We start from the raw sequence: 18,048 nt of genomic DNA on the forward strand, positions 1-18,048 counted from the left end.
CATTAAATGCTACTAAAGGACAAAATCCATGAAAGTGCTTAGCACCTTTACTTTTCTGGCCTTTGCAAATCAGCTGGATCTGCTAGAGTCAGCAGTACTTTTCAAGAAATTTCCCAATGCAAAGGACAAGAAACTGAAAATCCTTCATAAGAGATAGACAAAAATATCTGATGCTGGATTAACTGTAATTGAAATTGTGAAGCCTTGCTAAAATTAATTCCTGTTGTGTGCATTTCTCATCTGTTGAAGTTTGCCGTTAAAAGATTCAGGATGTAATAGAGATTTTTTGTAAATATTCACAGGTGCCAAGTACTACATTAGTTACAAAACAACAACAACAACAAAAAGACATTACAGAATGATATCAGAGATCAGTGTTACATTGTGTCTTACTAAGGTGAACATGGTGTTTGGTGAGCTCTACAGGGTAGCACCTTGTTGGACACTTCTTGTGTTATTCCTGGCACAAAAGCAGAAGAAGAGGAGCTTGAGCCTGGAAAGAAGAGTTTTCCTTCCTTATCCAGCTCTTCTGTGAGTCAACAGGACTTGCACGAGAAAGTAATCATCTATTTGCTGAAACCTGTTGATGATACACAGGCAAAAAAATACACTCTTTACCTGTGTAACTGTCTGAGAAAACTGACTTGACAAAATAAGCCAAGAAGGTTTTGTTGCAACATAAATAAAATTTCTACCACATAAATAAGGCTAAACTGTAAAGCACTAATTTATTTATTTTTTAACTTGGCCTTTCCCCTTTCATGTTTTAGAATATAAAAATACTTGTAATACAGCATATATGGTAACTAAAAAGTTAAAATTTGAGACCACAAGAAAGGACTCTAGAATTATTAGCTGCAGTTATACTAAATAATACTAATCATCCCAGAAGAACCATGAAAGGGTGCAGAGGCCAAATGGTAAAAGATTCATGGCAACTGAGAATTTAACTTGAGCCTTCACTTTCTCTGTTTCAGATGTTTTCAAATTTGGCCCTACTTGTGACAGATACTTTCTTAAGAGTACATAAAGTACAGAAAGATGTCAATTGCATGTCATTAAAACTCTTTTTTTGCTTAACATTATCAGGGATTTCTTGACTTACCAAAATTGACCATGAGAAACCATTTTTGAAATTTTTTTCTTTTTTTTTTTTTTTTAAGCAAACATCTTTTTAAAGCAAAAGCAGCCTGACAACCTCTGGTATGATTTGAGCAATAGTTGCCAAACATAAGTCTGATCTTCCACTTTTTAAAAGGAAAACACTGAGGAGCTGTTGGTAAGAAATCACATGACATTAACAGAGCCTAAATTGCTCTCATTGAAACCTTTTCTTCAGAGGTTTAAGGAGGAGATTTTGAAGGGTGAAGTCCCTTTGCTACCCACTTCCCAGAGAAAGCTCATGATAACTGAGCTAGGTGAGAGCTGAAAAGGCTCAGACATGAGCTGTGAGACCTCTGTGCCCCCATAAGCTAGTGCAGAAGGGCAAAGAGTGAGAGCATGGCCTTGCCTGGAGCTGGGATGCTTTTTAGGAAACATGGGTTGCTGTCTTGCTTCTCTGCACTAAAAGTAGATGAGATTTGAAGAGCTGATGGGTGTTTAACACACGAGGGGACAGGAGACGAAGTTGTTAAGTTTGAGTGCGAAATCATGGAGTGTCCAGAGTTCCCTCTCTCCCTCCCACAGGGTTTGCACAATTCCTGGAGAAGTATTTGCACATTATTGCACATTTGTTTGCCTCCCAGGCAGTGGCACGGAAGGACATGTTGAGGAGAAAGGGAAGTCAGGGGTGTTTTGCTGAAGCTGTCTGTTCCTCTTGCTTTTCCACTTCCTCTTCTTCCTGGTATCAGCGGCTGGGGGGCATGCCGAGGGGGAAGCCAGGCCAGTGGATAATCCCCTGCCCAACCATTTACACGAGGGTATACAGGGAGGAAACTGAAGTGACTTCTTCCTTGGGAAAGTTGTTTCCTCCCTCTCTTCCCACACAATCTCCCCTTCCCCCAATGCAGGGTCTCTCTCTTCTCCCTCTCCCTGGGTGCCACAACGCTGCGGACAGCAGCTGCCAAGATGGCCGCCCCCACGCTCTCAGGCTGAGCCCCAGCAGGGAGGCACAGAGCTAGTCATGGCCCCACGAGCTGATGGCGGGGGAAGGCACAGCACAGGCATGGCCAACACTGAGGGGCAAGAGGGAGGGGGGCTGAGGAAGCACAGCATTATGAGGGCAGGCAAAAGGCTGCCCACCCTCCACAGCTGCCAGTGCTCCTTTCCCCACACAAACTGCTTATGCCCAGCTCCCATTAGCCCTGCCGCACTCTTCCATCTTCTCTCTCACCCGAGTCTCTACTGATTTTCCCTCATACACAGCTTCTAGCAACTTCCCAGGCACCCTGCTTGCTTGCTTGCTTGCTTGCTTGCTTGCTTGCCTGCCTGCCTGCCTGCCTGCCCGCCTTACCAAGATGACCACCATGTCCCCTCCACGTCCCCCTTGCCTCAGGCCAGGAGTTGGTTGCTACAAACTCGGCCATCATAGCTATACACACATCACCTGCAACTTAGCTCATTAAATCATTTCATTGAGCTACCACTAGTAATCACCTTTGGCCCTCATTGAGGGCTAAGCTGTGGAATGTGAGGGGTGATGGTGCTGTGGCAATCTCTGCGAGTCCTTCCAGCTGATGCTTCATGGGTCTACGTTTGTATGCATGTGGGCTCTTGACCACCATGGTGAACTCTGCATTTTCAAGAGGGTTTTCTGGTGCCTGTGGAAGGTTTAGTGAAGGCCTGGTGTTACTGTATAGCCTGTCTGGAGTGGTTTTTGCTGTCACACTGCTTTCAATTCCCCCTGAACTCCTCCTGCTGAACCCAGGCAGGCAGAACACAGGAGCACCAACATTGGCAAGAACCACACAGCTTGCAGGGCAAAAAAAAAGCCTAATTCAAAAGCTGCTTAATCTGAGTCCCCTGCATGAGTGAGCTTTGCAGAAAAAGTGGCAGGGAAGAGCCTGTGACATGGCAGGGGGCACTGAGGGAGAGCCCAGGGGCAGAGCACAGAGGGGGGAGTGCAGGGCAGTGAAGATGAGCAATTTGGTGGAACATGACAGCTAATACCTGAATACAAGCTTTGTATTCAAAGAAGAATTGCTTAAAATCTGAGCCAACAGAGTGGTTCTAAGGTCAAATCACAAAAAAAAGAAAGACTTCTGGCTTTTTGCATGTGAGACTGTTTTACAGCAGGTGCTTTGCATCGGTTTTAGATGTCCACAGGAAGGACTGTGCTCTGGAAGGACTGATTTATTATCACAGGGCCTACACCCAAGCAGAAAACCAGCAGCTTAACATGCACCTGGCTGCACTGAAGTACACTGGGCTTTCCTTCATGACAGAAATACATCCTTTGCAAAGCATAGTCGGGGTAAGGAGACTGTCAGCATCATTTGACTTCTTTCTTGAATTTGCCAATTCCACCTTTCTCTAGCATAGAAAAATATAAACAGTGGAAACAGATTTCTGCACTCCTTGTTCAGATAAATACAAATATAGTAACAATAGCCAATGGTTGTAAGATTATAGGGATTGAATTATCACAATTTAAAAGAGCCACAGCACTGACTTGAGGAGCTTTCAGGGAATCCTGCGTGTCAGCTGTCCACAAATAGTATCTGGAAAGCCCAGTTGTTCCTATAAGCATGACAGTGCATGTGGACACCAGAGAATGCTGCTAATTTGCTCACGACAACATCAAACTTCTGTCAGAAATACTAAAACCACCTTCAAATGGCAACCCGATGGAAATGCCACAGCACATTTTTCAGGAAGTCTCACCCCATCTGCAGACACAAAGATAACATAGATTGACACTACAAGAAACATTCATTCCCATAGTGTGCTGTAGCAATTGCAGGCAGAAGGTCCTGCCAGTGTTCAGGAATATCAAGTTTTTACTGAAAATCAGGTACTTTCCGAAGTGATCCTGTAACAGGATTGCCACTGCAGCAGGGTGGCCCTTTTCCCCAGACCTCCTGACTCTGGGAGCGGCACAGCATTGCCAAGCAGGACTACTAACTCTTTGCCTTGCCCTCAGACTAAGCTCGCATACTTGAAATGTTATCCCCCAGGAGCAGCATGAAACCAGGTAGACTGTAACTCTCTCAGTACAACTATGTACAAAGAGATTATCAATAGAGAAACACGTCATTTCTGCTGCTGCTCCTAGTCTGCCACTAGGAGGCAAAAGCCCCATGAGAGTGAGGAGGAGGCAAGAAGAGAGGTTTCAGTGAAAAACTGTGCTAACATTGACTTTCTCTAGCTGAGCACTCTGCTTATTTGCATGTGTCATACACTACAGATATACAGAGCAACACTATTCTGACTTAGGAAAGAGATTGTCAAACTTGTTTTAGTGATATTAATGCACCTGTCCAAAGGTGATCTCCCACGTACCTTTCTTTCCTTATACATACATGGTTTAAGGATTACCTGCCCCAGCTAATCATTTCTGTCTTTTTCTTCTCCCACCCTCACTCACCACTAATTCTGTTATGCTGTCTCACCTGTTTTGGGATGATTTAATAGACTAATATCAGTGAAAGGAAGCAGGTTAAAAACACCATGGAAAGAAAAAAAAGATATTTTTGTTTCATGCCACTTCAGTTTACACCACCTCCAACAATGCTACAGACACAGCTGCAGGGGTAACCATATCCCAACTATGATATTCTTTGCGAGCATTGAATTGGGAAGCCAGAGGTGTTCAGATGGGAGTGCCCAAACTTTCAAACCATTTCAGAGCACAGGACAACATCAGTAAATGAAACATACCTTAAAAAGATGGCAGAGAAACTCACTGAGGCTCTTTTTCTCCCTTTTTTTCTTTCTTCTACTTCTGACAATTTTCATTCTCAAGCAGCTACTTTTCCTGGAGTTGCATGGAAACAGAAATTTGAATAAATGCTCTGATTAAAAAAAAAATACTTAAGGCTGCAGCCATAAAAGTTGCACAGGGGAACAGTAACACATCATTGCTATGCTGGGATTTAGCTGCTTTTTGTCTACACAGAGTCTAGAATGGCATGCTTATACAGGAGAAGACATTATCATTATTGATATTCTTGTATTGCTTGAATATAATCTTGTGATTTTGTTGCTGCTGCTGTTGTTTTTATGAAAAATAAAAAAGGCAAAATATCTATATGCTGCTTTTAGGCTTGCAGGTCCTGTTCCTTAAGATATTAATTCCTTCAGATTCTTTATTCACCTAATAATAGCTAATTCCCCCAAATCACTCACAAACATCCTTCACAGAAATAAGTGGAAAAAACCAGAGAAGGTCCAGGATGGTGTTGCACCTGGAAGTGTAAAATGAAGCATATGGTAGACATTGCAGATGGGCAACTTTCAGAGCAGTTTCACTCCATAAATGGTTATTTTCATTGTGTTTATTGCAATCTATATTCTCAGCAGCATTCTATCAGTTAGGTATGTATTTATTTCTGTGTATTGGATGAAAGAGAAGATGACAGGAACTGCCTAGTATTCAGAGGTGCAAAGATGAGCTCGCTCTTTGATCATTGCATGATTTGTCTAGCACTGATACTATGTGCAAACCCTTGCAGCATGTTTACCCATGCAAAATGACTATATTGCTACAGTTAGCACCTTAAAACAGTCATGAAGACTGCCAACTAGAAAGCAACAGTCACAAAGTCTAATCTGCCTTAATCTTAATAAATGCTTCATTATCAGTGATGATTGTTTATTTTCACAAATAAATGTGATTCTTAAAATAAAATACAGTGTTTATGAGAATTAATAGAATAAATAAATGCATTTCTCCCACTAAGAAAAAATAACATTGTGTTATGTAACAAAAATAAGAGTTATCACTGGCAAGTGGCAAAAAAAAAAAAGCATGTGGCAGTGTTTTTAACTCAAATAAGCTCCATCCAGCATTCTAATAAGCTTCTGAACTAGGTGAGATAGGAATTCTTGTAAAATTAAGCTGGAAATACCAAGCACTTCCAGTGATTTATTTTGACAGCCAAAAATATTTTAAAAAATACTAAGAAAGTTGTGTGGAGGAGAAGTGATAGACAATGAGGAAGAGACAAACAACATTATTCGAAGCTCAAAGACAATTTTTCTCCTGCGATCTCATCCTTGCGCAGAGCTGCAGCAACTTCACGGAGCTCTATTTAGTACAGGGTTCCACCTTCGTGGTTTGGGTTTACCTTCAGCACAAACATGAGTTTAGAATTTCTTGTGAAGCTTAATTTCTCAATATCATTTTTCCTATCAATAATGAATTCATAGGCAGAAGGGCAGAAGAAATGTATGATCATAGTTTTTTTAAAAAATACCTCCATACAGTGAAAGCTTTAAAAAAGTGGCCAGCAGAATCTCTTGAGATTCTACCGGCAAAGGTGGGAGCAAGAAAACACGTTAGCTGATACCTGATGAGTGGGAATGTATGCAGTGGTTCTCAATGGTAGCAGGGGACTAGACTTGATGGCTCAAGAGGTTGTACCACTCTTGTCTTTATGCTTGTCATTACCACACACATTTCATTAGCCACTATTCTGTAGCAACTCCAGCTTGTATGAACAAATACAGCTTCACAGGACTCTGCAATATGGGGTAAATGCAATACTTTTAGGTATCACATGGTGAATACTGCTGATGGCAGCAGCCAGTCTGAAGACATTTTAGTTCCCTTTCCCCCCACCATTTCTTGCCTAATATCCTGAGGAGAGCAGTTTTCTCTACTGATCATGATACTGAAACCCACAAGCAGCATTCTTATGCAAACCCTGTCTGAGAAGCAGAACTCAGCAAACAGACCAGGCTGTTAAGGTGAAAGACCTGTGGATTGTCTCATTGAGGGAGCCAGTTTTTCTGCCTGTATCAAAATATTGGAGAGCTTTGGGAATCCAGGTAAATTGTTGTACATGTTTGTCTTAGAAATAAACCTGCAAAGTTCCAGGAGAAACACGATCACTACAAGGTATTACATATAACCTCATATAACTGGAAATTTTAATTGTAGATTTTACTTACTATTAGTTGTGGAGCTGAAAAGATGACAAGCTGATGAAAAGGATTTTTCTCTCTCAAAGTTTTGTGTTTAGTTCCCTGAATTTTTACTAAAAGCAGTCCTAATTTAAGTGATTTTTGCATTTTGAATAATAACAGAAATGGTATCACTTACAGGCAATTATTTTCTAGTAATTCTTTTTGCATTATTTGTGGCTGGTTGGTTTATGGGTGGGATATTTTTTAATATAGCATACTCTGGATTGAGATATCAGTGTATGTATTTTGTTTGTAGCGGGTCATGGAAAATATTTTTCTTTCCAGTGGTGAGTCAGAATGGTACTCAATGTCTTAAAACTGCACAAATTTCCTTTAAATCTTGAAATTCTGAAAATAATGGTAGGAACTTTTCAGTGGCAGGAACTCAAGTTTTTCTTCCTTGAGACTTGGAGACATTACATTAGCTTTAGTGGAATAACCAGAGTCAAATCAAAGACATCCATATGGCAGTCACTGTATACACTGTATATAAATAGGTTTCTGAGTGAAGAGGGATCTGTCTGCTTCATTTCTGGGCAGACTTACTAGAAAATTTACATTATTCTGAAAGCTGTTGATTAGCATACGAGACAAATAGTTTAAAAACCCCAAATTATGAAGTGTCATGAAACTCTGTGCTTATATAAAGCCATGTTTAAAAAAATCATAATCCTATTTCAGGAAGGATAGAAGTTCTTGGTGGAAAATTGAAGCTGCCAGGCTTCTGTTGTTGAAGACTGAATTGCCAATGGTTGATAGTTTCTCTGATTTTGACATAGACAGGTACAAAAAAGAAGCAAGAAAGTAAACATGAAACTTCGTGTTGAACTTATCAGGACATAGGATGAAGAGATAACCATGCATGGAGAGATGCTTTAGCCTCATGCATAGGCTGTGACAGCAATAGTCTGGGACCAAGCTGGGATATCATCTGGCTGTTCTGGTCAAGCTCTATGCCTTCACTAGTCCTGGTCTCAAACTGACACGAAGTGGATGCACTATATTGTCCTGTCATGTTCCTGCAGTATGATGTAGTTGGTCTTACGATTAGGTAAAATATGAGAAAAAGTGACAAGAGAATGCACGATGGAAAAGATACAGAATACAGCATGATCAGGCTGGGACACTGTCTTGTTTAATTTTCACAACCTCATGTCCTCATGAATGTGCTGGTTTTGTCTTGCTGGTCTTAGAGGGATGTTTGAAATGATGCTCTCAGGCTAACATAGAGGCTGTCAGCCCCTTACTGGGGAATCCCTTAGATTTCTGTTTATCCTCTCCATCCTAGAGGTCTGCCTTTCAAAAAAAATCCCAGACAGCAGAATAGCCTGCCTCTTCATTATTTAGTATCTCATGAGGGCTCATTTCTCTTGTATACCAACCATTGTATTAGCAAGTCTTTTTGTTTGGGCAGATTCTGTCCTTCCACCTCCTTTTCATATTTCTGCTACCTACATTCATAGTATTGCAACTTCTTAACCCCAATTTCCAAATACTGCACTCACTATTAGAGGGAGTCTTCTTTAACTAGTAATTATAACTAGACTCAGGGGGAAGAAAACCAACTTGAAAATCATTTATCTCTTCTGGAAACAATAAAGTTGCATAGTGATAATTCTGAAGTCTCTCTGTCTGGAAAAGGAAATAGTCATGCAATAATTTATCACAAATTCAGAATGGCACTAGCATCTTGTGCAAGCAGCTAAACTCCCTTAAATCCATTAACTTCAGAAGAAGTTAAATCAGGCCTTTATAAAGTTGCCAAATAATTTTCAGATCTGCATTTCCCTATAACTTTCATATGTCATTGTCCTCGCCTTTTCTGTCCTGTTCCTTTTTCTTTATATCCTGTCCATGGGTTAGAGCTCAATTCCCTTAGTAGTTATCAGCTTCTCTGGTTATTTCACTGTCACAGCATTCGAGTATACACACTTTTCTTATTAAAGGAATAGCTTTATAATCTTTATTTCATTACTTTCTAGCAAACTCATCAAGATCTGATTCTGTTAAAAGATTATGAGTTTTTTAAAGGCCTGGTTAGACCCTATCACTTTGGAACAGAAAGAAAAAAGTTATAGGTGAGAAGTGAAAATATGGGGGTTTTTCATTTATAAATCAGATCTGCATGTATTTTGAAGAATTGCATAATTCCTTGTACAGTCAACAGTTACATATATTTCATTTGTTTAATTAAGGATCATATGCATGCACATCTGCTACTCCTTTCATTGATCTGGTGTTGCTGTTCAAAGAAAGAGCAACCACAAGGGGAGGTTGAAGTGAAATGATCTTTTGGCTTCACCAAGACTGGAAAGTAAATAATGAGAGCATATTTATGCCAAAGTAAAACAAATGGGTTTTGATCAGGGTGCTAGTTGAGTAAATTCAGGAAGAATAGAGTTGGAATCTTTGTATTTCTTGTGTTCTCATTACACTGTACTTCTGTACAGAAATGTGCAGTTATATTGTAAGCAATGAAGAATTGCACTTGTTTACACTGAGGTGTAATTAAGATCTAGTTGTGGAAGAATTCTGTACCCGTGTATGTTGGTATCTGTATGAGTCTGCTGAAGGCAGTGGGAGGGTGGGAAAGGACTGCACATACAAATCTTGATGAATCTATGGCATGGGAACTAAAAGCTGGGTATTGTTATAGATTTGAGCAAACACATTTGAATAATGCAACCATCTCATATCAAAGCAAATGTTACAGTGCACGTTATGTGTTGCTTCCAGTTGAGATGAGAAGCTGAAAAGCCAAAATATTTTGCATTGAGCTTCCCAACAGAGTGCAAAGAGAAAGTTCAGAAAATAACCAAAGTACTTCTTGCATGAGACTCTTCTGTCCCACATGCACTTTGCACTTGAGAGGGGAAGGTTAGGGTGAAATTAATCTCACTTCAGAATCTTTTCAAGTTCCCATTTCATGATTTACAACCTATTGTATGTGCTAATGGAATAGGTAATTGCTGTCGTTTCTGGGAAGGGAAACAGAAACTGCAGGGATTACTCTATAAGCAGGGCCACAAATAAAAGATTCTGTCTTTTTCCCAGTTCCCCATCTGTCTACCTGGCCAGTCAGGTTGTGCATTAGAATCCACAATATGGCTTCTAGTATAACGTAGCTTATGAAAGCAGGAACTGGTGACGTAGATTAAAGAGAAGCAGAAAAATTTCACAGTTTCTTACTCTCTTCTGATTCTTAGCATTACCTTTATAACTTACTACTCACTGTAACTAAATGACAGAAGCTACACTGCTGATCGTAAACCCTTCCACATGCCCAGGAGCTTTTTACTCTTGAAGAGCTTGTAAATCTGCATGACTGGCAAAGTTTGTTCATGGTACTGGGAAGAAATGTATTAAAAGAAATCCACTGACAGTCCTAACATGGCTGTAGTGAATGGTTCAGTGCTTTTGAAAGAATGTATGAATGTAATTGATCTTGCTATTGCAAAGATGTAGGAAAATTCTCAGAAACCATATATCATAACAAGAAAAGTTTCTTCAAAGCCACATTTCCAGCTTCCAAAAGGTCTGCATGCTGAATGTCTCTCGTCCAGAACGTTCACGTTACTGTAGTTTGACACAGTACTTTTTCTTAAATTTCAAATGGAAGAGGTAGCAGAAGAATCAATTTATTGCTATAACTTTCAAAAGAAATGAACAGCTGAGATGGCCAAGCAGCTGATTAGATTGTAATTTATAAGTTCTGAAGACTTCAGACACTGACTTAAAGTTACAGTATCTCTGATGGTTTAGATTTTGTTACAGAAGTTAAAAAAAAATATGCGTTAGTACAAAGTCAAAAGACATCAGAGACAAGAGGCTTTGTTATACTCTCTGGCATTGTGATTAGCTTAACTTTCCATTTAAGTGGGTAAAATCAGTGCCTTGTGAGGCATTGTGGGAGAAATCTTGAATGATTAGTGATATATATACTTATCTCCGGAGTGTAATTTTGTACGTGTGTGAGTGCATATGCGTCAACCTGCAGTAGATGACTTAAACCTGATAATCTCCATAGTAAATGTGTACTTCCTCCCTTCCTTATATGTGCAAAAAAGATAACAATATGGTGCTCTGGGGATAAGTTTCATATACATTTATCTTGTTTTGGCTGCATTTATTGTAAGTAACTTTGTAGTAAAATACAAACAGTTTGGAAAGACTGAATTTCTTGGTGATACTGAAAGACTGGGGAAGTTACTTGAAGTTGCAGAAGTCACAGGTAAAACTATTCCAACATAACAGGCAATTCATGTAATCTGATAAAAATCAAACAGAAGGCAAAAGGACCAAACCCCCTATTTAGAAGCTCTTGTTAATGAAGCAGAAAAAATTACTGAACACCCACTGAACTGTACTGAGTGAAGACACAGTTCATTCTTCAACCTCTTTCTAAAATTTTTTTCAGACCTCTATTTATTTGCTTTGTAGTGACATTCTTTTGTTTCCAAATGATTCAGAGCCCTTCGTAGTTATACCATCCCTGCTTTATACCATTAGTCTTACATTTTAACTTACACACACAAAACAGATCCCGCTTAAACAAGTTGTGAATCAGATACACCAGCATATCTGCCATAGCTGCACCCCTGCTGCCACTGTTGTCTGGGAAAGGGTTCCCTGTGGCAGAGGGCTCCTGGAACCCAAAAGTGGCCCCAGACTAGTGCAGTGGGACCAGCTCACTTTGCCCCCATCCTTCACTGCACTGTGTTTTAATTGTACTGAATTCAAATGTATTTAGCTTTTGCACTCGATTCATATTAAAGATGGGTCCTGAAAGGTATTGAATAGGTCTGACCAATTAAAACATTTTTGAATGAAGTTGGGTTTTATCCACTTGGAATTGTCCCCTCCGCCCCCCCCCCCCCCCCCCCCCCCCAAGAAGTTAAGTATCTTTGACAGTATCTGGGTGTATTGACTGTAATTTCTTCCTATTTTGCTCCACATATTTTCATTTTCCATCCACACATGCACAGTTTTGTTCAGGTACAAAATGGAGAAGAGAAACAAGGACAAAGCAAGGGCAGGGGGAGCAACAGGGAAGAAAACTGCTGAGAAGGGAAAGAAAAACTGACACACACACCCCAAACCAGAAGAATTTCTGTTTTCACAAAGGAACTTGCATTTGTCCAAAGAGTTGGCAGGAATAAAGCTAGTCTAGTACATAATCCAGGTTCTAGTGCAGTCTATGCTTCTCACTGTAAGATACTCATGGGCTTAGGGTTACATTAATTTTAAAGTAGTATGTATTTTCTTATATTTATTAGGTGTTCTATTCCCAGTTACAGAAATGAACAGAAATTATAGCATGCCCAAAAGGACCTGCATAACCACTACCTGCACTGAAAAATTTAAAAGATTGTATAACCACAGCAAGGATATAACAATATGCTCAGCTTCTTTAACCCTACAGGAAGATGTGCTACAATATCTCCACAGCCAATCAGCAGTACTACAAGCCTCAGACCAGGAAACTCTTTAAAGTACAGTATGTGTGAACATTGCAACAGAGACTTTCTCATTGCTGCTCTTTCTTTTTCTCTTCTTTATGCTTATAGGATGCCAAGGCAGATGTGAAGGCACTCATGGCGAAATTTAACACAGGTAACAGCCCCACAGAGGATGTTTCTGGTAACAGTCGACCCTTCAAAGTCCCAGGACAACCTATTGGTACGGGATTACAGACAAGGAAAGCAGCACTTGAGAAATTTGCAAGTCAAGGGAATACATCTTCTCCTTCAGGACCCAGTACCTTTCACAAACCTGTTCATCCTAAACCTCCTCTGGGCGTCAAGCCTTCACCTGATGATAAAACAGAGAAGGATCCAAAGCCCCCATATTTGAAACCAGTGGCACAAAGGTTTGGGGTTCAGCTTCAGGCAACTAACAGAGAAAATGATGGAAAAGCTGGATGCACTAAACCCCTTACAAAAAACAGTGACTTGGCAAAAGAAGAGCCAAAGCCTCTGTACCCAAAACCTGCAGGGAACAAGTTCCTTAACTCTGGTCCTCACGAGAAAGAAAAAAATCCTCTGGGAACAAAACCAAGTTCAAATTTTGCACCACAGGAGAGTGAGGCAAAACCAGCATTTTCAAAAGTAACTGGAGTTAAGGAAAAGTTCATGTCTGCAACACAAGAAAATGAGCCCAAGCCTCCTTTCTCTAAACCACCTCTGGCACAGAAACCTTCTCTAAACCATGACGTCTCCCACAATGAAGACACTTCTAATAAAAATGTTTTTCTGCAAAAAGGCCTATCGGGCCCCAGACCAAATATACACTCATTTAAAGCAACAAAGGAAATGGATGAAAATAGTAACTGTGCTGCAGAAGCTGCAGGCAGTCATTTTTCTAACATAGCTCTGAAGCCTGCAGGCCACTGGCCCAGCTCTTCTCAAGGCACCCCCAAAAACATGGAGGAAAAGACTGAAGAAAAGGGGATTAGTGCTGCCAAGAACATCTTCCTCAACAAAATCATACAGGAAGAGTCAGGTTCTTCTTCTCCTAAGTTCCATAAGATGAACACAGCGCTTGCTGCAGGAAGGCCATCAGGTGGATCACAAGAGAAAGAGGATGGGGACAGGAGGTCAGGAACCCCCAAGCGAAAAGCTTTGCCCTCGCTGTTGAAGCTAGGCCAGCCTCCACAGAAGCCCAGCAGACCCCCCAGCGTGGACCTGGAAAGGTTCCGGAAGAGCAGCCCAAAAGACAGTGAGTCCTTTCTGTTCTTGCTTTCCTGGGTATTGGCTTTTTAGTGCATTTAGTAAGCAATTCATTTCAGGTGGAAGCCCCTTTTCTGTTCCAAAATGAGACTTGTGCATCAGACAGCCCCTTAAAGCTTTAACCTATGCTTCCGTACAGGACAGAAATATAAATTATATTCTCCCTCCCTGAGCAATAAAGTGTAGGATGAATGCTTTCTGTACAGGTATTATTTGTTTTTCAAAACTACTTAGGTGTAGCTATAACTTCTGTCAGGGAGTTTAAGTATTTTTCTCAACAGACACTGAAATCCTGACTTCCTATAAATGAGATCTTGATGTTGTGTGTCCTGTTCTCAACAGTAACTTCTCGAGCACAGCTTGAGGGCCACCAAAATGATATACTACAATCTCAAGTAACCACACTTTTTTCTTTTTTTTTTTGCCTTTCACAATGTCTAATCACAGCATGACCCCATACGTTGCTGTATTTTAAAGTTTGTTTAGAAAGTTGAACACTATGCAAAATTACAGAATCAAATGCTCCCACAGGGAACTGCATCAGTTTTATACCCAAATCTGAATCCAGATTCCAAAAGTGTCTCCTGGACTTGGTGTTTTCTGTTAGGTTTACGTGACTTCGGTAGTGTGGCAGTTAGAAACACCTGAGGCTCTGCCTCACTATTTTGCTGAAGAAGCAAGCCTCCAAGCTTTCTGATGGTCATAATCCAGACATGAATATCAAGGCTTGTGACTAGGTTTTTGTAAAATTTGAGATGGTTTTGTGTGTGATGAGAGCTTCTGTAAATATATTTGAAATATCTGGGAAGACAAAAATCCCTGTGAAAAAAACCCAAATGGCTGTGACTCCACAGCAAAGAGTTCTGCTTCAACAGCTTCTTTTCACCACATAAGACAAGTTGCAACAATGATATAAGCAGTTTCTGAGGCACCCAAAATATGCCCTTGAAAATCTTATGCAAAAGTGTAGTTTCCTAAAGTTAGACCCACATATCCACTGTCACCTCCTTGAAAGAGAGATTCTGCATGTCTTTAATTCTCCCTTAACTCACATGTATTTCAAACTTTTGGATTCAGTTTTTCCTCCAAAGCTTTTAGGCACTCTTTGAGAATTCTAAAAAGTTCAAATCAGCCACTTCAGTTAGAATCAGTGTTGCCAACTGACACATTTCTTTTAAAAGTTTTATAGTAACCAAAGGCGGCTTTCTCTTTCATCTTATAGCACCAGGTGCTAGGAACTGTGTTTGCATGAGAAATTCTGATCACATTTTAAAATCAAAGTTTTAAGTTGTATGGGTCCAGAGGAAAGCTGCTCTTGATCTTGGTGCATGAGAGAAACAAGGACAGAAATAAAAATTTATTATTGTGTTGGATTTCTATGTTGGCTTTTTTTCTTTCTTTTTTTTTTTTTTTTTTTCCCCCTTAATGTACTGCTGTCTGCATTGAGCTCAGGAAGCAAAGAATATATTTAATCCTCACACACATTATTTTAGCTCAAATACTTTTAACCAGTTCTGTCCTGCAACTAATTGTGTCAGGTGATACACACAGCTAAGTAATTTCTGGTAATGAGGAGCATTTCACCTACATTAGTCTGCCTTAACTGTCTCTCTTAGATTTAATTAAACAGATAAAACTTAGACTTTTAAATTTTTAGTGTAGTTAGTGGAAAGGGAGATGCCCAATGGTATGATTCAAAGCACTAAACTTAGATGCTTAATGTAGCTGACAATAGATGCTCTGAATAACTCCACACTGTGCATGTGCAGTACATCAGGTACATTCATGCAATTTAATTGATACAAAATTTGTTCTTGTGCCTTCCATATATAGGATACAGTATAGCTTGTGCTTCAGCAGTTTTGTATGCACATAAGACTGGTCTTCCTGAAACAGAAGACATTCAGAGGGTTACAACCGGATGAAAAACCTCAGAGCTGACTTTCTCTAAAGACAAAAAGCCACACTAAAAAACACAGAGTGTGCATGCAACTATACATTCTGTTATTAATTCCATTCAAAAATTAGGAGCATATCAGTAACATAAAATGTACATTCTTTTCAGCTACTACATTCTTATTTTCCTGTGTTACCCTACAGTTAGGGAAATGTTCTCACAAATCCATCGTCAGGGCCAGATTCTGAAACGGTGTAAATTTGTGTACCTCTTTAAAAGAAATATGCCAATATACAACAGTCTGAGCAGCTGCCCCTTCTCCATAGAGGACTGTTCAGCATGACTGGCTTTACTCAAGTGCCCAGAACAGTCTCAAAATGGAAAGGCAGGATTTTCAGCAAATGACACCAGCAACTGTTTTGATTAAACAAAACCAAGACCTTTACTAGCTAGAAATGTGAGAAGTCCTGATGAAGGCTGGAAACGCCCAAACCTGAAATTAAGTTTTTAAAATACACTTTTTAGTTTATTTTTAAGTAATTAACGGAGGAATGCTTTTATTTGTTCGTTTGTTGTTTATTCAGTTATTTAAATTTTTTTCTCTGGTTCTCATGCAGTTACAGACACAAAGCATTTTTTCAACCTCTTTTTAAAACTGGGGGTTAGAAATATTTATCCTATGCATTTAAAATGAATACTGTGAACAGGGCTGAAAGGATATTACCAGAACTTTTGCTAGAAGGAGGATCTTCTGTTGTCACTAGCCAGCACTAGTACAGCCACCAGCCTGGATGAGTCACACTGGGAATATGAGGTAAGGATGGAGCTGCCCAGTGTGGTGGCACAGATTGTCCTCTAAACGTTGCAAAATACACACCCAACTAAGTAGAACTGCAGGGTCAGACATGGTCTTCTCTACTTCACAGTCTTTGGGTCAGGGCAAGACTGAAAGATTTAGAAACCACATCAATATGAAGCTGTTCTTGGTGGCCCTGAACTTCAGCCTTCCCCTGTAGAGCTGGCATGTAGACCTTGATGTTCTGTTTGTCTTTAATTAATACAGTTCATTTCTTTGTGGCCAGAATTCTCTGTAGCACAGTTCTGGTGGAGAGACCGGATGTTCTAGAGTAAATCCCGAACAAACTCATTTTCAGCTCAACGAAGTTATTCTTCACTGCTGGGTTTCTTGGAACATTAAATTAGAATGACAAAACCTACCTGCTTTGGAAAGGCAATTAAATGGAATTGGTTTTGTTTCTTTTTTTCCTTTTTTTTTTTGTCATTTCAAGAATCAAAGTCATGTCAGGAAGATGCCACCCCCACAGCACAAATTCTTCCTGCTCATTAGTTTGTCCTGATAAACAGCCGCTTGCCATAGTTGCTTAATTTGCTGCTGTGATTCAGCTGATGAGTAAAAAGAAGAACAAGCAAATGGAAAAGGTTTTCCCATCCAACAAATCTTTCTGACATCTAACCTTTGGGGGTTTTGATCTGTGCTAGGGTGAAAGTTAGGCTTTGTGTTGTCCTTTGAGAAGAGAAAAGCTCCACACATTGTTATAGTTGTTATACTTGTGTTAGGGACATGTGCCTGGGGTGCAGAAAACCTTGTATTGCCTGATTTATAGCAAGTGTTTGAGCTTGGCTTTCTCAGAAGTATCAATTCACCCCTTTTTCTTTGGTTGTTATCCTTTCCCATGGAAGCTGCTTTACTGTTTTTTCATAATCAAGTATTCACTGGGCATGAAATGACTTTTAACATTAGAGGCTGAAGGATTTACCTTCAATGCAGCAGTCTTAGTCACGTGTGGGAGAAGGATTTAAACTGTCCACAATGCTTGCATGAATACTAAGGGATGCTGGCTTGATGTTGGCCTTGCTTTGGATTAGAAATTTTCACCTGGTCCTGAAAAGCTTTTAATGATAAAACTTCTGTAGATACAAGTGTCTTGCAGAGGAAAGTTTGACTATTGATGCATTACTATTTTCCAGTGAAAGCAGGCATTAGGGAATTCCTGTCTGGGCCTGTGAATACATGGCACTGGTAAATTGCTGTGCTATGTCCCATTTCAGCAATTTTCCCTGAGAGCAGATCATATTCACATCAGCTCAGAACCAATGAGATGCATGTGCTTTCTAGATTCAGAAAATAAAACTGATGATAGTGTTTTCTAATAAACACCCAAAGTGCAAGCAGGGATTTGCTAGAAAAAAAGAAGAGAAACAAAGTAATTTTGCTGACAGTTTTCCACTTGAGACCACAGCCATACAGTTACTTTCAGAGAAGAACTGCACCTGGGCTGACCTCAGTGGGATCGCGCGCATACAGATGGCCACCCACATAAAGTCAGTTGAAGG

General features: G+C 40.0%; 1 protein-coding gene across 6 annotated transcripts in view; it reads left to right on the forward strand.

Moving 5' to 3' along the window:
- Positions 1-18,048, forward strand: part of FYB1 (FYN binding protein 1) — a 69,873-nt gene that overhangs the window by 12,856 nt on the left and 38,969 nt on the right. For 5 of the 6 annotated variants that reach the window (XR_007505042.1, XM_049794784.1, XM_049794787.1 and 2 more), the window contains exon 2: positions 12,636-13,785. Coding sequence is in view for 5 of the 6 variants with exons in the window: in XM_049794784.1 (XP_049650741.1) it covers positions 12,636-13,785 (1,150 nt within the window). In the remaining variant the exon portion in view is untranslated. Of the gene's footprint in view, positions 1-6,730; positions 6,931-12,635; positions 13,786-18,048 lie in introns of those variants that run through there. The other variant, XM_049794785.1, reaches the window with a different exon arrangement.

This window comes from Accipiter gentilis, chromosome Z (genome assembly GCF_929443795.1).
Source record: "Accipiter gentilis chromosome Z, bAccGen1.1, whole genome shotgun sequence".
Classification (NCBI taxonomy): domain Eukaryota; kingdom Metazoa; phylum Chordata; class Aves; order Accipitriformes; family Accipitridae; genus Astur; species Astur gentilis.